The sequence below is a fragment of the Cryptotermes secundus genome, unplaced genomic scaffold, assembly GCF_002891405.2.
Source record: "Cryptotermes secundus unplaced genomic scaffold, Csec_1.0 scaffold143, whole genome shotgun sequence".
NCBI classification, from domain to species: Eukaryota; Metazoa; Arthropoda; class Insecta; order Blattodea; family Kalotermitidae; genus Cryptotermes; species Cryptotermes secundus.
Genome location: NW_019741301.1, coordinates 1,317,251 through 1,341,586, shown reverse-complemented (window position 1 = coordinate 1,341,586; position 24,336 = coordinate 1,317,251). Strand labels below are relative to the sequence as shown.

Here is a 24,336-nt window from a genome sequence, read left to right as displayed (position 1 = left end):
GGTTCTAATCCCACAAAAGGCATAGATGTCTGTGTGTGCGTTTATTCTGTGTTTGTGTTGTCCTGTGGTAGGTAGAGGCTTTGCGATGGGCTGATCTCTCGGCTAAGGAGTCCTACCGTCTGTGTAAAAATGATTACGGAACTGAAGAAGAGGCCGTTGGTAAATGAATGAATGAACTACTTTGATTTTATTTCGCGATTATGAAACAGGAACATTGCCCAGTCAACAGTGACGTTGCTGAGTTAAGGAATATGAAGGTGTTCTGATGTCTTTCCCAAGTCTCGTTAAAATCTGTCGGATTGACAGTTTTTTTCCACCGGATCCAGCTGAGTTGGTGCCTTTCTAACCTTTCGTTTAATGACGGAAACAGATCTACTTTGCGAGGCATGGTGTTCTTTCAGAATACCAGACGGTGGGCGTAAGACAAAAATTCGGTAACCTTAAAACTGTTTGAGATGTCTGAACAGACTTCACTCTGACATCGGTACAGCACTGATTTTAGTTTCCTTCCACCTCGCCGCTTGCTATAATATTTGTATTGAAGCCTTCGGATTGCGCTTGAGTTTAACTGCACCAGCCGAGTGTGGTGGGCGTCTTTGTTTCATGCCTCTTCAAACCTTTCTGGAGTACTGACTGAACACCACAGTTCAATTGGAACTAGCGCAAGAGTGGAATATCTATTAAAAGAGAGAGTTTTGTGGTTCATGACGGAAAATGCTGATGTTTTTTCTTTCCGATTATCGCCTACTGGTGATTCACTTTCGTACATACATATGTATTGTAACTTGGATGGCCAGGACGTTGATAGGTAACGGACCGGTAGACACGCGATACATGCTCGCAACGAGGCTACAGAACCAGTTTCTAGGCAACGCTCAAGAAACAGACTTCCACGCAGGCGCAATATCACACTGCAACAATACTATCACGTGACTTGTTTTCTTTGTTGTCCGAGTGGCACCTATATAACGAATATATGTTTAAGGTTAAGAGAGAGAGTCTTAGTGCCTGTGTAGAGACTACGCTCTGGCCTGAGATACCGAGGAATAGGGATTTGATTCCTGAGAGAGATAACAGTGTTTTCTCGTGTTCTGTATGTCAAGTCAAACTGTTAATCTCGTACCCAGTGCTTAGTGGCGAGTTTCTCTTGAGGTAGAGCGGTCGGGGCATGATAGAGACCATTTGCCTCAATCTAGTGCCAACATTAAGAATGCGTGGCTCTTTGCCGCCACTGACCCATATGTCTTCATTAGCTGGTGCTTAATGGAGCATAGGAAGAATTCTGAATTTTTCAACTCTGAATAAAATTTTAAAAGGATGGTTTTTTCTTCCAAGCTCGAGTTCAGATATAGGCAACACGGTTGTGTTTATATCCAGATCATATGAATAAGGAAGACGTTAATAGCAATAATCTCAAGTGTATTAGTGACTATAGATGGGACGTTTCTCACCAGTGGCAGATAACATTTTGTGGGAGGGACGTAAAGTTTTGAAACTAAGACCGTTCATTAATAATTTATGTAATATTAAAAGGTTCAGAACTGTAAAAGAATATTTTGTCACGATTCAAGTGGTTGCGCCTGACTCATAAAACGGGTACTGATTTGGATGGTTGGACATACTGACACCTTATTCACACAACTTGGGACTACAGGCAATACAGCGCTATCGCTATTCTGCACACTTTCCAGTTCACCGTTACACACACTAGGATTCTCAGTCATCACTAGTCGTATCCTGGCAACGGATTTATAACAATCTCACTGTCATTTCAAATAACACATGAAGATTTCTTGTCACAGTCTGATTCTTTTCTTGCCATTTCTTCTCAGTCGCCTTTGACTGTCATCTCCAGAACTCGACCCACTTCATGATAACTCACTCAAATAAACCCTCTCAAATTCTGACAACTAACTGCTAGACTTGGGACTTCCCGTTATGAAGCCTTGGGGCGGGACCTACGAGAAACACAGTCATATATTGTCCCATATTGTTTTAATCGTGTTTACTGATCCGTTGCTTAGCAATAGATGTCCTATTGTTGACGCACATTGGCTCCTTTGGGAATGTGTTTACCGAGTCGTTGCCTAGCAACGGGTCTCTACACGACATTATGCAGCGTGAAACTTCCGATTGTATTGCCTGATTTCACATCTAGTATAGGCGAAATTATAAACGTTCTTTAGCAAAAGTTGCCTACAGTTGTGCGTGTGGCCTACGTACAGTTTGCACCAACTCGACTAAGCATCAAGTCAAATCTCTGGACCTGCGAGATACGAACATCGTATCCGCCATCTTCGTGCGTTATTTAACGGAGCATCAGCCATCAAGGACGAGTATGGAGAGGAAGCAAGCTGTCGTGACCTAAACGGTATATACCCCGCAATTTGTTTTAAGGCACCAAGGAGAACCATGAAACCTTAAAATAGCAGATGCCCTGTCAAGATTCGAACCGAGGAGCTCCCGAATATGTCGAGATTGTTACCGCTTCACCATCTTGTTCTGGTTTCAGGTTTGTTACTTTCATGGACGACCCTGAGTTCGTTTCCCCTTATAGCAGGTTTTAATAAGATTTTTGAAGTCATAATTTATATACATCACAAAAATTATCAGGGCATTAAAATGAATGACAATAAAATCCGCAAGACATGTAGCACACACGGAATTGAATGAAATCTATACGAGCTAGAATGGCTCAGTCGGTATAGCGACTGGCTACGGGCTGGATGACCGAGGGCCGGAGTTCGAGTCCCGGTAGAATCAAGAATATTCTCTTCTCCACGTCGTCCAGACCGGCTCTCGGGCCCACCCAGTCTCCTATCCAATGGATACCAGAGATGCTTTCCCCGCGGCTAAAGCGGCAGGCGCGTGAAGCTGACCACTCACCTCCAACTAGTGCCGAGATCAAGAAAATATGGATCTATACATCCACTCCCCCATACGCCTTCATGGTGTAGTGCTTAATAACTTAATCACAAGGACTAATATACCTTTTTTTTTTCCTTGGCACTACAGCCCCAGTGGGCCTAGGCCTACTTCCATGAACTTCTCCGTTCACTTCGGTTTTTCTAGATTTTACACATACGGTAGGACTCCTTGGGCGGGTGATCAGCCCGTCGCAAGGCCTCTACCTGTACACACACACAAACTAAACATCCATGCCCTGAGTGGGATTCGAAACCACGATCCCGGTTTCCAAGCGAGCGAAGATAGTACATGCCTTAGACCGCTCGGCTACCGTGACCGGCACATATACCTTTACTTTACAAAATTTTTATATGAAAACCTGAATGGAGTACGCTCTGTCCTAATTGAGTGGATAGTATGTAAAAGCACAGAAATGAATTACGATACGAGGCATTGAACGTACAGAGCGCGGAATATCTTAATCCGTAAAACCGCTCTAACTTCTCACGAAAGACTTTGTTCTATTGACTAAGTGCACTCAGTATGTTTCTTCTGACCTCCGGTGTTACTTCGGACAATCTGTCATTCACCAGCATGAGGCGTTATTGAGGCAATATTCATTAAACAACGAGAATCTCGTCCCTTAAGCCAGTATTGCACATACTGTCGCGTGGAGTTGCGTTCCACTTCAGTGAAGGGCTTACAGGAGCTTGTCCCTTCACCTGTAAACAAAGTAAAAATCTTTCTCCAGAATCTCAAGAAGTTAAAAATCTGTTCTTGACGGGTACTGTCTTCTGAGATGTGACGAAGTGTAGTACGGTAGTTCACCGACGTTTCGGAGGGACATACTGCGTCCACCATCCAAGATCCCCACTTGTTTGTGTCCATTAGTTTCAGTTTCCCAACTGTGTGTGTTATGGAGAAGGGTACATGTAACTGATTACATCAAAGAGAATACTTCTTGAGAAGTTTGGACTCTTGTGGTTGCTCAGCTAGTCAAGATATCCTCAGGATGTCATGGAACCTTAAGGTTCACAACAGCCTGAAGGCCCACCATTGATAGGGGGCCCCTATTTTGGGCTGTTATGCCGATTAGAAGGTTCCGTCAGGCTGCCGTTTCAAGATATGGCTTCTTAGTAAGAGGCCAGATCTTGAGAAGTGGGTAAGATCCCCATCTTGAGCAAGACGTTTCAAATCCATTCCTTCTCGCCCTGTTTTCCCATGATTAATTCTACATGGTACTAGGGCCAGAGCTTCAACCTGGACTCTTCTCCCCACCCTAGTTCTGCCGACTGATATTTTATACGCATCTTTAATCAGTTCCATACGTGCTGTGCTACGTGTTTCGCCCATCCTCTTTGATTTGACCATGCCAATATTTGTAATATACATTATGAAGTTCTTCATTGCGTAATTTTATCCAATCTTCTCTTATTAGATCCTTCTTGAGTCCAAATATTCTGTTTTCAAACATCCTCAGTCTATATTCTTCCCTTATGTTATTTATTTACTTATTTAACGGTTCTGTCAGTATCTCAGACTTAATGCGTCTAATGATAGGACGATTAATCAGTGAAGGATTGGAGTGGTTTACAAATGAAGCGGTCGTGGCTTAATTTTGAGGCACCATCTCAGCACTTACTTATAGGAACTGAGGAAAACCACGAAAAAAATAGATGATAACCGTTGTCATGGCAGAGAGTCGAACCGAACACCTGCCAAATACAAGGCTGCTGCCTACATTACTAATGACTCTGTCAGTATCGAGGTGATGTAACAGAATTATTAATGAGTGTGGAGCGTTTCGTGGAATGAGAGTTGGCTGGAGAAGCCGAAGTGCTTGAAGAAGACCGGCATCAGTGCCACTCCAAATTCCACATGAACTGGGATCAAAGCCGGGCCGCTAAGCCAGCGACTAACCGCCTGAGCTGCGACATGGCCGCTGACCCAACGCGATAGGTTCCTTAATGTGAGAAATCAGGCTTCATAAGCTTACAGAAGAGGCAAAGTTGCAGTTCTTATGTTTATTTCTCCACGGCTCCCGAGAGTAAATGGGAAACAAATTAGTTTCTCCAGTTATTATGAATTCAACGAGTGTAAGGCAGAGCGTACCAGGTGTCGATTCCCGGCAAGGGACATTAGATTTTTTCTCTTCACCACAGCTTTCAGAAAGACTCTGGGGCCCACTCAGCTACCTATCTAACGGTATCAGGGGCTCCTTCCAAGGGGTTAAAGCGGCCGGGGCCTGAAGCTGACCACTCTCGTCCATCTAGTGCAAAAGTCAACACTGCCTGATCTGTACCTTCACTCCCCTTATGTCTTAATGGCATAATGCTTAATTAATTAAGCATAGGAACACCTTTACCTTTACCTTACGGCAGTGGTACAGCAGTCGAGCGGCCTGTTAAATTGCTGGTGGTTTCGCCAGCAGGGTCTTCCTGGGTTCAGTCTCCTCTAGATTAATGATCAATATTTTTATTGTCTCCTAGACATGTACGTGCTTCGAAATGGAGCCTCCTCTTCGACGAACGGGAGATCAGCCTTTCTATACAGCCGCCAAATTTTTACTCCTTAGTTTCAGCACGAGTATATCCGCGCTGTCACGGCGTCCAGGTGTCTATGGACTCTGTGCACCCCTTGTCACTGCACATACGGTAAATAAAGGTAAAATTATCCATGTAACAGGCGGCGAAGACCCATAGGGTTGTGCGACGTTGAGGCTGCCACATTTGCTCTAGATAATCGGCTCACAGATGGCGGTGAAGTTGTCAGCCTTACGTGCCGGCAGCCATTTATCCCCCAAGAAGATTCCTGGTACTCATTTCTGTTAGAGGCTGATTCGACCCCAGGGCGATAGCGCAGCTGGAAGTATTAGATAAATCGAAAACAATTCACCTCCTTGCTACTCTAACCCGCGACCTTCGGGCTTGTAGCATAGTGCCTGAAACAAGTACGATAGCGCGTGCTCCTCCACCAACTAACATTTATACAAAATATACAGGGATTTTTGTCGATGCAGGCTTGTGCAGCAGCTAATTCCTTGACTTACGTAATTACTCTGAAACTGCGATTAGTCAGCTGAACGGTCCTAGGCCGTGTAAGAAACATGTTTTTTATGCCTGGCTCCTTCTTGTCCAGTACCATGTACGTACATTTGGATTTGCATGGTATAGGATTACTTAACCTGTGTCCTGCATGCTTTAGTTGTGTAGTTATGTACGTAAGCAGATTACAGTGCCCGCGCGACCTAATGCATGAACTACAATCTCTCGCTCAAACACCGGGGTCGTGGGTTCGAATTCCACTAGAGGCATTGATGTTTGCCTGCATTGCTTCTGTTTGTGTTGTCCTGTGTAGGTATCGGCCTTGGTGCGGGCTGATCCCCCGCCCAAGAAGTCCTAGAGTCTGTCAACATGTTTAAGAAACTGTAAATCATAAGCCAAGTTTCATCATGGACTGCAGCGCTCACAGAGAAGTGGTAGATTAGTAGTCATACACATACGGAATTTACAAAGTCACGTGCAATTCGCGGACAAGTATGCACCTGTCATGACTTACAGTAGCGCGGAGTGCTCTGCTCTGGGATAGCAGTGGGTTCCCTTGGAGATAAGAAGTGAAAACATCCTATATGAGATTATTAAGGAGAACAAGTGCGAGTTGCATAGTTTAGGGGAAGAGAATGTACAAAAGAGTGGAAGAAAACACTGAACGAGTGCTTTTGCGAAGACGTACAGAAGGGTGGAGGAAAAGACTGGAGAAGTGCTTATGCGAAGATGGACACAAGAGTGGACGAGAAGACTGGACGAGTGCTTATGCGAAGATGTACAGAAGAGTGGAGGAAAAGACTGGATAAGTACTTCTGCGAAGATGTACAGGAGAGTGGAGGAAAGACTGAATAAGTACTTTTGCGAAGATGGACACAAGAGTGGACAAGAAGACTGGATAAGTACTTATGAGAAGATGTACAGGAGAGTGGAGGAAAAGACTGGATAAATACTTAGGCGAAGATAAAGAAGAATGGAAGAAAAGAAGCTGTGTGCTGCAGATGGCGTTCTTTTTTCGCAGATTTCGTCGGATACTTCTGCTAAAAAATTAAGTTACGGTAGAGATCTATTAAAACTGCTGCAACAAGTAAAGTTAAAGAGTTTCAAATCATACAGCGTGAGAAGCGAACACAAGCTCCCAGTTCGTTTACTTCCCAATCTGTTCTTGATTAAAATTCAGCGTATCATTTCCCTCTCTCAACTATACTGCTGTACAGGTACGATAAATTCAATTTAATTTAATCAATTGCGTAACTGGATGAACATATTTTAATTGCTTCAGTGAACTGACGAAAAATCGGAGACGAGATAGTTTATATGCAGGTCTCGACGAAGGCTGCTCGCTGTTTCCATGTTCGTTGCCTCAGGTTCTCACAAATAAAAGCCATGGCATAGGTGAAGTTATATCTGGGCTTCAATTAATTAATCAGCACGCCATGAAAGCGTACGAGAGAATGGAGGTATAGCTGCACCATTCCAAACCTCATACTGAATGCATGTTGTAGTTAGCTTCACGCTACTGCCGCTTTACCCCCAAGGTATGCAGGTATCAGTACCGCTTGTGTAAGAGGCTGGCTAGGACCCAGAGGAGATCATAACTTTATGGAGAAAAGACAGATCTCTTCCAATTGCCGAGAATCGAACCCCGTCCGTCCAGCCTGTAACCCGTTGCTATGCTCAACAAATTATCCTGGCTCAAATAACGGCCATGACTCTATGCAAAATAATGATATTGTCTTATAAATGTATTCGAGATGTGCTTGGTTCGAATCTCTGTTGGGACACCGGCTATCCTGAAGACTTATACCGCAATGTAGTCCGGAAAATGTCCGAGGTTTCTGAGGAACTTATCGCCTCCGTTTTCAGGGTCAAAGAGTAAGCCAAGCAAGAAACCCCGAATAAGCAGGAAGCAATTTTAACTTACTATCTTATTCTTCTACCCTGAAGATGTAGACGGTAGCTCCATTAGAAATGCTTGCTGTTTCCAGACTGCACGGCGTCACAACAAAGGAGACCGTAAGTACTGCAAGCTCAACATGTGCATCGTTTGCTCTGTCATTTGGAACATATCCACGTTTAATATTTTAGACAAATAATGGCAACAGTTCTTCACTCACTTCCTCACATCTACTTATCTGGTTAACCTACTGGACTCACGCACTTCATGGGATCTTTGTTGAGAAGCAGTAGAACTGTAGCCATTCATGGAAGTTCCCCTTTTTATAAAATACTCATGTTCATTACTTGTTCACAAAGAGCCCGTTTCTTAGCAGACGAAATCACCCCTATCATATTTCTTGCACAACAATTTCAATATTATTATCTCGCCTACCATCGGATAACTCGACGTCTTTGCGTAGGCTTAACATCCTGCAACATAGTTACACCACCTCATGTCCCTATCTGTAGGCCGTCACCTTCATCAGCAACATGAGGACGTGCTGTGCTACGGCGACAAGATGAAACGCGAACACTCGACGGAATGTATAACGTATAATCCATTAGTGTTTCAATTAGATACGTTATTCGTGTTCTATATCGCAAAATTAACAACTCCCGACCCGTTTGCATTACGGGGGGAGGGGGCTCTCGAGAATGGAATTGAAGCTCGAATCGCCTGCATTGCGGAGCTACAACAAATCGAAGCACCATTATCAGCGGAAAGGATAACACCCCCTTAAGTCGGTTGGGCCACTATGCTACAAGCCGGAAGGTCGCGGATTCAAGNGGCTCTCGTGAATGGAATTGAAGCACTCCCGCCTCATTTGCATTACGGGGGGGGGTAACGAGAATGGAACTGAAACACTCCCGCCTCATTTGTATTACCGGAGTGGCGAGAAAGTGAAATACTTTGGAAATTTGTTGTGACACGTGAGGTTTGGTGGGGAGCCGGTGGAAACGTCTGGTGTTAGCGAGCCAAGGCACATATGGAAGAAGACTAGGACTGAAGAAATGTGTCCAGAAAGAGACAACCAGATCCGAACTGTCCTTCGGAAAACGAACACAACGAGAATCAGTCGTCCAGTGCAGCCGCTCAATCCTTTGGAATGACTAATGTGGGGAGAATGTTGGGAATCGTGATTTGTTCCATTTAATTCCTTGACTTATGATCCACGACTGCATATGCGTTGCCAGTAAACACTTTCCCGTTGTGACGCAACAGCGGAGGAGCTGTGCTAGCCAACGAGACAGCAAATAAAATAATTCTCCGCTGTGACGTAACAGTAGATATTCTGCTGGAGGGGACGGTTCCCGCTTCTCCGATTTGAAATATAACAAGCAGAGCTGAGGAACGAGCAGGGGGCAGTGGTGCCGATAGAAGGCAGTGGTGTTGACAGAAGCCAGTGGTTAGCCAGCATGGAGAGATGGACAGTTCTGCAGTTCGACAGTCTAGTGAGACGATTGTGAAATTACTTGTTCAACATTTAGTGTTATAATTACGTTGAATTTTATTTACGTGGAAGAATAATAAATTGACGTCGCAAGAATACGCCCTTCGAGGTCTTGTTTCACGACATCGTCATAGTTAAGGTGTTGAGATGTTGGGTCACTTATCTCGCCGCCCCGCATCAGCTGTCGAAACGAAGCTCGGAACATTGTTCCAGTCGGTCTGCAGCGTACTGTGTTGCTGATGGCTTGTCTTGGCAAGACGTACTTGGGAGGGGCTCCTTTAGAATATCGACCTGAACACCGATTATCCTGAAATTTCTCGTGGTTTCTCCAAGTCTGAACAGCGAAACACGGCATAGTACCCAATTAGACCATGATCGCTTCTTTTAAAATCTTTTCCAGTCCATCCATCAACAATCACACAATCACGAGACTGTGACTCGATTGGTTATTGGATTTATTGAGCTCTTTCCTACAGAGCGTGACTACAGTTAGAATTCATTATTACACACACACATACACACACACAAGCACATACACACACACACACACACGCACACTGCTGTCCACAGTTGCTCGGTACTGCTTCCGACGGCGGAGGTTCCCCTTCCTCTGTGTCCTCGAACTGTCCCTGACTCGGCTACCAGTTTCTCACGGCAGCAGCTGAACCTCAGGAAACATCTCACTAACTCAGTCACCAACCAACGACTCTTCACTTCACTCATCTCAACTGAAATTACTTCACTAAATAACCTGCTTATAACGTCTTGGCACGGACCGCACAGAAAACACCGTTCCTCTCTACATATATACTTCGTTCTAACTTGGGGTAATTCGTCTTTCTGCAGTCAGGCGACATTGAAAATGAACTTCTTCGTTCATTCGAAAGTTCAGATGAAAGTACTCGTAGATTCGGTTCCTCTCTCTCTCTTTAATTTGTAGGGTGGGGTGAGATTGAGCCCACTTGGGACACGGGCCACTAATGAGCTTATTGTACCACTTTGTATGGAGCAGTGGGTGCGACGAGTACTGACAAGTAAGAATGAAGTACCAGGAGAAAATCCCGACCCAGTATTTCTACTGTCACGTGTTGCCGTCTGCGCGTAATTTATAGACGGATTTTGGATTGTATGATTCTAATTGGCACCTCATTCAAATAGCTCGGGACTACAGACAGTACAGCTCTATCACTGATCTTCACAATTTACAGTTCACCGTTGCGCACACCCTATGGTTCTCAGTCTTCACTAGTAGTATCCTGGCAATGGATTTAAAACAGTCTCCCTTTCGCTTCAAATCACACGTGAAGTCTTCTTCTTACAGCCTAATTCCTTTCTTGCCGAAAGTCTGCAACTGCCTACCCAATTCAGTTCCTCTGTTCCCAAGCTCATATCCCGGCAGGCTGGCGTCTCGAAACTCGATTTCAATTCTTCTCAACTAAACTGTTCCTTATAACCATTTGCACAGACCACGCAGAAAACGCAGTCTCTCTATTTTTGGGTAAAGCACGTTTACAGCGCCGTTGCATAACAACAGAATTTAGTCGATTGTTGCTTGTGTGTATCTTTGCCGCGGGAATGTGTTTACCGAGTCGTTGCCAGGTAATGGACGTCTATTGTGACTTCAGTATTCCGGCTTTTGGGCGTCATGTCACACTGTGTTCGGCACAAATCGAATCTTGCCTAGAGTATATTTTAAGTTACTCAAGAATACTTGGTTAACTTTTCGGTGTATGCATATATTCAATGCCTCGTTTCGACATCATCTCAGCATATATTTTTCAAATGGAAAATGAAGTGAAGGCCGGTCACGGTAGCCGAGCGGTCTAAGGAATGTACTACCTTCGCTCGCTTGGAAACAGGGATCGTGGGTTCGAATCCCAATCAGGGCATGGATGTTTAGTTTGTGTGTGTGAGTTTTTCTGTGTTTGTGTACAGCTAGAGGCCTTGCGACGAGCTGATCACCCGCCCAAGGAGTCCTACCGAACGTGTAACATCTAAAACCGAAGTGAACGGAGAAGTTCATGGAGGTAGGCCTAGGCCCACTGGGGCTGTAGTGCCAAGGAAAAAAATGAAGTGAAGGCACAATTCCATTTTGTAGACATCGCAATCGTGACACAAAATCATGCATGACTGACTGACCCGATTTGGTGTGAGATGTGACTTTCTCCCCAAAGTCCGCGCCCACAAAAAGAAATCTCGTTTAGCAAGACTCCGCGTTGAAAAGTGACAGCCCCAATGTCGGCAGGCTGCATTCTACTCATTGGTTGCAGAGCGCTACAGGGTTCGGTTTCCTGACGAATGGAGGCGACTGTCGTGTGGCAGAGGTTTCACATTACGTCAGTGCTGCTCATTGGCTGACGGCTGAATTCTATTATATCCATAAAGAGGAATCTTTTTCTGTTTTATATGTTATTTATACATTTCCACACCATTATACCTGTTTCGACCATATCGTCACGTGTCCTGGTAACGAGACAAGTAAGTAATGGGTTCCGGATTAGGTGAAACGATTTATTGGGTAATCGCCAGGCGGAACTACACTCTTACTGTAACTATAACACTGTTGCGTGCGTGTTACTTTCCGGCGGGAACCTGTTTACCGAGCTATTGCCTAGCAATGAACTATTTTGGCTTTCAGGCGTCATGTCACAATATATATATTTTTACTTGTTATTTTATTGCTAGTGGGGTGGGATTAAGTCCCTTGTACTGCGGCAACTTCTGGGCTATTGTGCCTGCCCCAGATGATAGGTGAGGGTGATTGTGGAGCAATTGGTGGAATGAAGATTGGCAGTGGAAACCGAAGTACTCGGAGAAAACCTGCCCAGCGCTAATTTGTCCACCACAAATCCCGCTTGACCAGACCCGGGATCGAACCCGGGCCGCCGTGGTGGTGGGAAGCCAACGACTAACCCCTTGAGCCACGGCGCGGCCTGCAATGACCGTTACTACGACCTCCCTGAATAGCGACCGTTCCTCCTGGGATACCCTGTATAGGAACTTGCACACGGAGAGTATGTATGCAGTATATTGCATTCTAGGCCCTCACGGCGCTGGCTACGAAGATTACGGTCTTGTGGTGTATGACGCCGTGTAATTCGGAAATATCTGGACGTTTCGGAGGAACATATTTCTAACTTCTTTGTCGAGGACTAAGCCAAGAAGAAACCGTCAAACAAGCGCAAACAGCAGCACACCGCCTGCTTACTGCTTTGCTACTCTGCCTACTATTCGACCGTGAATATGGACTCAATATATTCCTCCGAAACGTGGGAATTTCTTCAAACTGCACGGTATCATAACGCAGAAGACCATATTCTTGATTTCAGAAGCGCTCACATTCATATTCAATTTTCTCATGCCTGTTTTATCCTCTTACTTTTGTTATAATTTTCCTCATATTTGTTTCAGGATATCCGTATTACGAGGCTATTCTCTTCTTGTCATATCTTGCTACCAGGTCGCGGAGTGTCTTGGCGTTGTGTGGAGGAGACGCCCTCCAGATATGGAGTTCAGCTGTCAGTATATTGAAGCAGCTGTCTTGAACAGCCGACAATGATCCCCAAATTAGGCTTCAGGCTGTAGGAGCTAATAACCCCTCGTCACATATTATTAACAGCACATCGTGTTTCGAGAGGAGTCAGTGGCGAATGTTGTGGACACGACACTGAAGCCTTGTATTCCATAATGGAAATTTCTTGGCAGGATGATTGACTATAGGCAGATTTACGTATATTGTCACGTGTCCAGGGTTCCGTGACTAACAGTAACGTGTTCTGGAATGGATAATTGGATTTATTACATCTTATACATCCACGCAGTTCAGGACTATAGCAATATGCAATTTACACAGTTTACAGTTCACTGTTACACACGCACTAGGATTCTCAGTCTTCACAATTCGTATCCTGGCAACGGAATTTAAACGGTCTCCCTGTGACTAAATCTTCTAATCAAACACAAAGTCTTCACAGGCCGACTTCTAGTTCTTCTTCAACTACGAACTTCCCGTGGCTATCTCCTACCGACAACTGACTCAGTTCTAATTCTTGTATTCTCTGTTGTACTCCTTCTACTCTTCTGTACTCCTACAGCAGCCAGCTTCGAAATTCGACTTTCTTACATTACCTCGGCATGGGCCGTGCAGCACAGAAAACACAACCCCTTTATTGTTATAGAGGCATGTTATCGCGCAGTTGCCAGCAGTCTCGGCGCGGACCACACAGAAAATATTTCATTCTTATACTATAGCCGCTTGTTCATTGGTCCTACGCCCAGCACTGCATGAATTTTATTGTTGTGTATTGTTGTACTCATTACCCAGAAACTGCTTCTTGCCAAGAATCTGTCTCCGTGGGAACGTGTTTATCTAACCGTTGCTTAGCAGTGGGTCATACGTCATAATATTATGAAATTGCGATCATACGAAGTTTCATATGAAGAGCATGATTCTGGCTTCATTGTTTAACCGAATTAGAGTCGCTCCTTCGATATCCCTTCTGAACAAAAACTAACACGTGCGAACGAAAACGGAATCAAACAGAACGCATCGTTACGCAGACAATTCACCCTGTTCTCTGCACTGGTTTCTTTCTTGAAGGCGATATTTCTGGATTTTTAAAGTTTTTTATGATTTATGATCTTTTGAACATTATTAAGAAGGAAGACATTATCTATTAAGAATTATTATTTCTATAGCATTATGGACTCCCCAGTGTTCATAGTATGATCTGTTTCCAATGTTGATAAATTTTGTTTAAGGGTAAAAAAGGGGTAATTTCTATTGTTTTGTTATATTTTGATGGTGTGTGAACGTAATCCCCAATTATATTGTTCCTGTTTGAAATATCGATTCGCATTACGAAGTTTCGCTGTATGGATTTTCTGTATTTGCATTAGAGAGGGGACTGACCGCATTAAATTGCCAATAGGGATTCTGTCACATGAACTGGGCCCTTAATTTCTCTTTCTTTCTATCAGTTTCCTTTATCACTCTCCATTGAAGCCCCAGGATACTGCGCGATACAAATATCATTTAAATATACTTTTAATTGACCTGTGACATTAAATTACTTCTAGTGTAAGAGAATCGTGAAGATTTCTGTCTTCTGGCATGTAACGCCATGCTCGTTTCTTGTTTGGCTTATTCTTCACCCTGTAGATGGAGGCAACGTGTTCCCCCGATACGTCGGTTGACTCTCAAAAGACTACGCGGCGTTTTGTCTCAGAAGACACGGATGTCAGTACCTCAGATCCCACATTACTCTTCCTTACACCGCAACCCCGTGTTCCTCTCACTTTAACTGCAGTTTCCTATGTCTCTGAGGTAACAGTCATCATCTTAAAGCAAGGCCTTCATAGCAGTTCAGCTGCCTTGCGGCCTTCCTCTTCTGAAGGCGCATTTGTGTGGATCAGAACTTGAAGAGAGAAAGAGGGCAGGGAAGGGACAGAAGAAGAAAGGCAATGGAAGAATATGGGATAGAACAGAAAGAGAATGCCGAGAATAGAGAGAATAGGAGAGGAAGTAAGTAAAGGGAGGAAAGGTAAGAGAAGATGTAGTAGGATGGGAAGGAAACTGACGAAATAGAATAGGACAAGACCAAGGGTTAAAAGAAGAATAGAAGAAAAAGGGAGGAGAAAAAGAATAAATGGAGTAGGAAAAAAAGGAGGAGGAAGTACAGTAAGAAGATGGAAGTTGAGAAAGGAAGAACAAAATAGATGAGAAGGAGAGAAGAAGAAAGAGGAGATCGAATAAGAATGGAAGGAGCAGGAGGATGTAAGTAAGAATACAGAAAGGATATGAATAAGGAAAAGGGGAGTGTTAGAAGTATAGACAGAGTATGAAGGAGAAGGAAAAGGAGACAGAGTAAGGGAAGGAGAGGGAAGATTGTTTAGGAGGAGGAGAAGAGACTTAAAGGGAGAAGGAGAAAGAGCAGATAGAGTAGCAGCAGGAGGGAGTAAGGATGGAGTAGGTACATAAGGAGGGAGAAGGAAATGAGAAGATGGGAAGAGAAGCTGGTGGAGAAGCGAAAGAAGATGATAAAGAGAAGAAGAAACTGGAGCACAGAACGAAAAATAATAATAATAAGCAGAAATGATAGGAGAGTAAGGAGTGAAAGAAATCTTCTTCCTGATGCCCTTGGTCTGGAACAGTTGGAATATCTCCCCACTCTGTAGTTTGACTGGAGCCTGAACTCCGCCATGTGTTCAGCCCGTCTCACAGGGAACACAAATCTATCCCGTAGCCCGCACCAGAATACAAAAATTGCGCTTCATCTAGATGTATGGCCCGTAGAGGAAATAACAATAAATCCAGGCGTCGGACAAAGCTGTAGTGTTTCCGTCAGTTCGTGTAACATTAGCTTGACTACGTTCTGAAAGAACCCAGATTCGGAGTATAATAACAGTACCTGAATACGTTACTGCTCGGTAATGACGGTGAAGATAAATTGCAGCGTTCAGTTTATCAGAAAATTTTAACCAAGGACACAAAGGAAAGTTTGTGTTTTGAACTGGAGTAATTGCTGCAATGATATACAAGTATTACAGATGACACATGCGATGGCCCGAATGCAGTTAACATGCGCACTATAATACGTTAGAAACGACTTCACGACTGACTGAATTTACGAAAGTTGTTCAAAATGACAGCCTCCATATTCAGTGCGCAACTCACGACGCTCTAATATCGTTCTGCAAATTGAGTGACAGGTTTAAACCTGAACAATCCCAGTTTATACCAGAGAATATTTTAGAACATTATATTTTAGCATCCTGTTACATTGAAGCATCACTCGTGGAGCATATTATGCTCCCACAATGCAACACACTTTTCATTTAAAACGCACAAAACTTACATTCAGCTCACTAAAATGCAAGTTAAAATATCTTTAAGTGCCATTACAATTTATATTCTATGTATTTATGGAAATTGCTCGAAGTGAGATCCTCATTCTTCAATGCACAATTCACAACGCTGTGATACCGTTTAACAAATGGACTGGTAGGTTTAAATCTGAACATTCCTCGTTAATACTAGGGAATATTTTATAATATTATATTTCAGCATTATGTTGTATTTAAGCATCGCTCGATTTTCTTTTCCGTCTAATGCAACCCATTTTTTATTTTAGATGACATAAAACCTACACTCAACTCACTAAAACGTCAGTTAAAATGTTCTTAAATTGTCATTAAAATATATATTCTATGCATGGCTACATGTTACGGCCTCACAGTGCCATCTGCAGGCAACACATTTTGATGGAACCCACTGCACTCTGCCCGTTTTCGTCAATAATGTTCGCTGGTGCACTTTGTATACAAGGTACACACGAGAAGGGGTAGACACACCCAAAAGGACAGAGAGAAACCGCAATACGGAGACAACAAAAGAACACACATTCTCGAAACAACAAAACTGAGAATAATGACTATATACATCAATGTGTACTGTTGACATAAGCAAGCACAGTACAAGAGGCTCCATCAAAATACGTTGCCTGAATATGGCCATTTGAACCCGAAACATGTACCCAGACATAGAATATATATTTTAATGACATTGTAAGATCATTTTAACTGACATTTTAGTGAGTTAAATGTAAGTTTTGTGTCATCTAAAATATAAAGTGTGTTGCAGTATAGGCGGAAGAGAAAATTCACGAGAACATTTAAGCTAGCTAGCATCTGAGATACACTGTATAATTTAACTTATTTAAAAATTGACGTAAAGTACACTCACTCATGGAGCTGAGCCCTTCTTGAGAAGCTGCCAATTCTGCGGCTACTCAAGAACTTCCCAGTGCAGTTATGGAACCCGAAAGTTGATTACCGTGTTCACAAGAGCCCTTCACTGATGACGTAAAATACACAGTAGATAAAAATTTGAAAAACAAAGTAATTATTACATAATATGCGATAGCACAAAACGAAGCATAAGGGAAGAAAATGCAGACGAATCTGTTAATCTGGTGGCGCTGTCTGCTTTGATATATGGAAATGAATCTTTAGCAAGATACAGGAGACATAAGCAGAATACGGGCAACAGAGATCAGGTACTTAGGAACAATTGGAGTATGTACTAGACTAAACCTCGTCAAGAATGAGGATATTAGGAAAGATCTGACTCTACACTCAATATGAAACACTGTAGCCTGTACAACTAGGCAACGGCGCGATAAGCACCTTCTAGCTTAAAGTCACGCAACAATAGAATGAATGCTCATATCTCGTTACTAGACAGCAATCAGCGCTCCAATGTACTGGTGAGATAGCTATCATGTGATTTGCTTTATGTGTGGTCTGCCCTAAGCAACAATAGAAGCGTATTTTCTGTGCGTGGTCCCTGCCGAAGGGATATGAGAGAATACGGCAATGGGAATTGACTTTCCTTGATTTCCGATGTTGCAAGGGAACAGCAGAGTGGCCAGAAGAAGGATTAGAAAACTTGGCGTGAAGTTATTTGTGTTATAGTTACAGTTTTCTTGAGAATGTAAGAATTATTTGTAATTATGAATAGTAAGTTTCCAATAAACAGATTGGTGATTAAAAGTAACAAAACAGATTCTGCAGTATATGCTAAATGGAAGCTCGTGCCAAAGTAGAATTTGAAAAAATTAAATTAAATGCGAAGTCGGAAAATGCTTGGCTGTTTTTACCTTGAAACGAAGACAAAAATGTGATGGTTGTGGTATTCGGAATAATCTGCTAATCAGGCTTTAGACGTGGAAGGGATATAGGATGATCCAGACGTTATTCAACCTCCTCTCAGTCTCTCTGTCCATAGTCTGCCTGGGGGGGGGGCTTCTAGAATGAGCAGTGTTTTAAAAGCAACTTGGGCTTAACCAGAAATATGAATTGGCTAGTCGACAAAATATCACAGCTATCTCTTGAAAACAAAATAATCCTATACAAAACAATAATCAAACCAGTCTGGACCTACGGGATAGAGTTATGGGGATGTAGTGAACCTTCCAATACAAAATTCTCCAAACGTTCCAAACCAAAACGCTAAGAAAACTAGTTAATGCTCCCTCGTACGTATCACAATGATCTAAGCATACCATATGTAACAGAAGCCATCAGAGCATAAGCGGAGACACACAAAACCGGACCACTCAAAACAACAACCAGCAATAGAAAGAAGACTAAATAGAATGTGGCCAGAGGATCTCATTAGATAAGCACTAAAGAATCATCCGAGGATGATACCTGCTTCAATATTACACACACCCATCCCTTTTGCTAATTACTCTATTTATGCATATTGAGTAGATTGTAAAATAAAATAAACAATAAAAAACTTTGGATTTAATGCTAAAAGAGTTTATTGGGTACATGTTTTATATTTGCTAACTGAAGCCGTCACAGAAAGATACGTCAAATTATGAAATGTGCTTGAAAACGGAGTGGTTACTGGAAGATCCCCACTCACTCACTCACTCATGGAGCTGAGCCCTTCTAGAGAAACTGCAAATCGTGCAGCTACTCTAAAATTTCCCAACAGTTTATGGAATCCCAAGGTTCATCACCGTGACCGCAAGAGCCTTTTACTGGTTCGTTTCTTCAGCCAGATCAATCCAATTCATGCCATCCCATCCTATCTCTAAGATTCGTTTTGATATTGGCCACCAACCTACATCTTGGTCTTCCCAGTGGTCTTCTTCTTTCCAGCTTTCCTGCCAATATCCTATGCATTCCTCTTCTCCAAAATTTCGTGCTACTTATCCTGCCCATCGCATCTTCCTTGACTCCATCATTCTAATTATACTTGGAGAAGAGTACAAGTTATGAAGCTCCTCAATATGCAGTTTTCTCCAACCTCCCGTCACTTCATCTCTCTTCGGTCCAAATATTCTCCTCAACACCCTGTTCTCAAACACTCTCAGTCTATGTTCCTCCCTTAATGTCAGAGACCAAGTTTCACACCCATACAGAACGACAGGCAAAATTATAGTTTTGTATATTCTATTTTTTATTGTTTTTGTTTTTATAGAACATAAGACTAGAAGACAGAAGGTTCTGTACTGAATGGTAGCAAGCATTACCCGAGTTCATAGATCCTTTCTGTGAAAATGCAGTTCACTGGGAACGTGAATATATCGACGGTTTCCATTCGGCAGTCAAAAATTGAGACTTAATTCAGTAGCTATTTTAATAATGTTATGATTACCACTGAATAGGCTGGCTTAGCCGTAACTCTATAGACTTGTGCCCGACAAGTGCTCGGTTTGAATATTGCTTAGGACACCGACTGAGAATTTATGTGAAATGCTGTGAAAATAATTTGAGTGTATCATTGCCGCTTTATTCGAAATTACTTTGAATTCATCTCTTAGCAGTAATTCTGTTACTCGGCGTTACACGGAGTGGCCCAGAATGAATGATCAATATCTGTGAGGTCATAGTATCGGTCATTCTAAGCAAAGAAGTGTATATGTACATGTGTCCTATTCCCAACTGTTTCGGTGATAGAGCTATTTCACTGTACACTTCCAAAACTGTTGATAAAAGAGATATAAGATATATATATATATAAGAGAGATAAAAGAGATAAAAGAGATCAGCGACCTGTAATGTTTATAATATTGGCGTTTATTTTTCAACTGACAAAATTGACACAGTTCACGTAGTATAATGCATTTCGAAAATTCCACCATCAGCATCAATGCACTTTGCAACTCGTGTGAGGACATGGCGTGTCGCTCGGCTGTACAGTGCGCAGTGTACTGTACAGTGAAACAGCTCTATCTGGGAAATCGTTCGGAATAGGACACATGTACTTATACAAGCTTTTGCTTAGGTTGGCCGCTACTATGACCTCTATAATATTGACTTTTCCTCTTGGGACACTCTGTATGGACTAGATCCAGAGAACTTCGAAAAATAGTCCCCACCCATAAAGTTTTAGAGATAATGTCACAGAAAATAACATGTAACAGCCATGTGAAAGACGCGAAAGTGATACATGAGTTTGGTCGGAAAACTAAAGGGAAAATATCACTTGAAAATGTAGACATAGATGGAAGAGTAATGGGATGTATTAAAATTAAAGTTAAGTGAATTGGTTGTGGGCCAATCACAGTGGCCACGACGTCTAAGACATGAACTGTCCTTGCTCGCTCGAACGTCGTGATCGTGTGTTCGGCGCGGCCACTCTGCTCGGCAATATTAAAGCAGATGCTACATACTCCAGTAGGTAGAAACGCTTTTAAAGTCCTATGACAGGAAACTTAATATTAAATTGTAGATCAAATTCTATTGGTTTGACGATATTACTAATAAGGATAATTACCATGGCCCGGATTTTGATGACCTGAAAATATTTAAAAAATGACCGAAAAAATCCAGAAAAATGACCCAAAATGTAATATGCAGGGCCCGGATTTTGATGACCTGAAAATATTAAAAAAATGATATATAAAATGACCGAAAATATACAGAAAATGACCTAAAGGGGAAAAGAAAAAACACTTCGTTTTCATGTTATACACATTTCAGAAAACATATGAAGAAAAATTCCCTAAAATGGCCAAGAATGACAAGAAATACCCTTAAAAATCCAAAAATTTACCAGAAAATGACCTTAAACCTAAAAATGTAAAAAATTACAAAAAATTACCTATAAAATTTCTGTAACCAGCAGCTCATATCCGAGATTTATATATATTTAAGAGCACCGCATAGGATACAAGGAAAAAAGATGACATATCATCAAAATCCGGGCCCTGATAATTACATATATGTAGCTAATTAAAAGTTGCAGTTTTATGACTGAATTGCAAGTGGAAATACGAGTAATGTGATTAAAAGAATAAACGTCAACGTAATAGTAAAAATAATACTGTTTCATTATACTGATATAAAGAGACAATACGAAGGATCTGCAAGAGAAGAAGTATGTCGGATAAAAATCGAAATACCTGTAGCTTTGTAACACTAAGACACTTAAGTGAATATTAACAGAGCTTGGGAAACTATTAGAGAGAATTAAAAAATTTCAGCCAAAGAAAATCTAGTTTGTTACGAGCTGAAGAAGCATAAGTCATGGTTCGACAAAAGTTCCTCAGAATATTTTCATCAAAGGAAACGAATTAATTTTTAGAGGTTATAGGGTACAAGCGAAATAAATGGGGAAACTCCGAATAATAGAAGACGTGAAACCAGCAGGCATTTCAGGAATAAGAAGAGAGAATACCTGAAGGAAAAAAGTTAATGAGCTTCGGCGAACAGTATGAACAACAATATTACAGACCTGTGTACAGTAGGGGTTACCAAGCTAGAAGTAACTTAGTGAAGGATGAGAATGGTGATCTGCTTGCAGATACCCACAANCAGGACTTCGAGACTAGACAGCGTTTGTAGAGTCCTGTTTCTGTCACGTAGCGCCGTGCGGTCCGTCACGGTACACTGGATTTCTTTTTATTTTGAAAGAAGTATATATAAAAAGGCTTAGGCAATGCCAATACTACCCTCTCTAGCATATACTTATAAACAGCTTATTCTATCATAGCGGACGCCCCGCGTTTTCTGAATATATATCTTAATTTAATTCTAACAGTGTACTATTAATATAAGCTAATTACGTATTTGGCATAAGGAAAAATTGCCTGATCAGTGGAAGGAGTCTATTATTGTACCAGTTCACAAGAAGGGTGAATAAACTGACTGTAGTAACTGTCGGGGATTGGAGAAAAAAATGGGAGTACAATGAGACAGTGCATCAGCTAATCATAGACTTCAAGAAAGTCTATGATTCAGGTAGGAGGGAAGTATTGTACAATATTCTGAAAAAGTTTGGGGTAATCACGAACCCAGTTAGTCTGATCAAAATGTGTTTAAATGAAGCGTATAATAAAGTCCGCACAGGTAAACGTTCGACAAAATTGCTTAAAGAGGAACTTCATAACTTGTACTCTTGGCGAAATGCAATTAATATGATCAAATCAAGAATAACGACATGGCGGGGCATGTAGCACGAATGATGAGAAGAGGAATACATATAGGATATTGTTGGGAAAGCGAGAAGGAAAGAGACCACTAGAAAGACCAAGACGCGGGTGCTTGGATAATATTAAAATGGATTTTACAGATAGTGTGGGGTATTACTGGCTGGATTGATCTGGCTCAGGATGGGGCAGTTCCTCTTGTGAACACAGTAATGAACCTTCGGGTTCCATAGAATTCTGGTAAGTTCTTGAGTAGCTGCACAAGTGACGGTTTCTCAAGAAGGGCTCACTTCCATGAAGTTTGTTTGTTTGTTAGGCTATATATTACACGCGCTTTATTAAAGTTTGTACATAGTTTTGTATTGACGGAATGTTGTATTATGTTGTGTTACACATAAAAATTATTTGTTTAAACTGAGCTTCCATAATTCTCATATTTATATATTTTTTGTTTCAGAAACATGGTTTCCCAGGAGGACAGCCGTGTGTGTCCAGAAGAAGCTCATGTGATGCATTAAAAATCTTGACATTATATTCGAACTACATGCTGCATGCAGAGCACATAAATAGTGCATAAATGTGGTGAACATTCTCATTATCAATATCAAAAGTGCAAGAAACAAACCAAAATACCAGCAAGAAGTTATATTTAGTTGTCGTTTAAGAACACATTTTGTGTTTATGTGTGTTAAGACTTCCTAGTGAAAATCGTTGGTTGAAGTGTAGATTGAAATCTTTGTGCTATTAGCGTTTTGTCGTAATATTAATGGCTCATTACTACAGTTCATTGTTTAATAATAATTACACATATAACTGGTCAAAGGCTCATTTCCGATAGACGGGTTGAAACATGTACTGTATTAGACACGTGTAAAGCTTTGTACATTGTGTTTATTTTGTAATGTGAATTGCGTGTTGAGAGAAACCTTGACAGTCAATATTTGCAAGCAACTTTTGCAACAGTTTCTGCTGTGTAAGGCGTAGGTTGAAGTGAAAGACTGCAACAAAAAAAGTTATTTCTCTTTTGACTGCGACTCAACAATAATTTATGAGTCTAAGAAACGTTCACTTTTTTTCTCAGAATTCCGTGTGGCTGGAAAAACATTTCAGTTGGTAAAGAACTGTGTGGTCTCTTGAGATGTAAATACGTACGAAAGAGAAGAAATATATCAAAAGTTGTGATCAACGAAGATGGTAGACTGGTAATATACATGTAAATATGTTAGATTTTTAATAAGTTTAAAAATGCGACATTTGTGGTTAGGAAATTTATTTTATCAAACCTTGAAAAATATGATAATTCCATACGATGTCAAGACATAAAGATTAAAAAGAAAACTATGTACAGTGGCAAAAAGAGAAGATACTGGCTTGGTGTAAACGGAAGGGTCACGTATGTTGCTGTGTTGTTGTGTTGTTGGCTTGTCGTCGGGGACCCCGTGCGAAACACTTCGACAATCGTGCCACGTGGTAATAGTGGTGTAAAATTAGGCAATTCTGGAAGACTTCGTGAACCAGTTGAAGTTAAATTAGGCACCAGTGAAAGTAAGAGGCATCGTGAAGGTATTAAACTTGGTGAAGCATCTAGAACCAGAGATCCAAGCACAATAAGATTAGTAACAACTCCACCACCTAAAGGGGAATCCTCCAGTGATAAATATAGAAACACATCAGCGACGAGCGCTGTGAACGGAAATGCTCCAGTGACGGTGGGATATTCAGGAAGTTCGGTGACTGAACCGGCCACATCTTCTACAACAAAGTTACATATAGGTCTTGTGGTTCCCTACAAGTCTTTCGGAGTGAGAGAATACACCAAAACTTTCCATGCTGCTATAACTGGACTACAAACGAGGACAAGAGGAAAGAAACTGAAGATGTTCTACAAGTACGACATCAGTCCCAGATATGACATGAAGAGGCTTACACCCAGTCCTACAGGTAAGAATAGCAACAGCCTGCATTTCTCAGGTGTTTTGTAGTTTTGATCAGCTTTCATTATCGAACCAGCTGCTTCATTGTTCTAATTAATATTTGTTTATT

At 41.8% G+C, this 24,336-nt stretch overlaps 1 protein-coding gene across 6 annotated transcripts in view; it reads left to right on the top strand.

Annotated features, from left to right (window-relative positions):
* The window catches only part of LOC111872690 (glutamate receptor ionotropic, NMDA 2B), a 567,290-nt gene that overhangs the window by 54,069 nt on the left and 488,885 nt on the right, over window positions 1-24,336 (top strand). For 5 of the 6 annotated variants that reach the window (XM_033754794.1, XM_033754793.1, XM_033754791.1 and 2 more), the window contains exon 2: window positions 22,751-24,234. The exons of the other annotated variant lie outside the window; for it this stretch is intronic. In XM_033754794.1, the coding sequence (XP_033610685.1) occupies window positions 23,634-24,234 (601 nt within the window). In that variant the 5' untranslated portion in view covers window positions 22,751-23,633. The remainder of the gene's footprint in view (window positions 1-22,750; window positions 24,235-24,336) is intronic. 6 annotated transcript variants of the gene reach the window in all.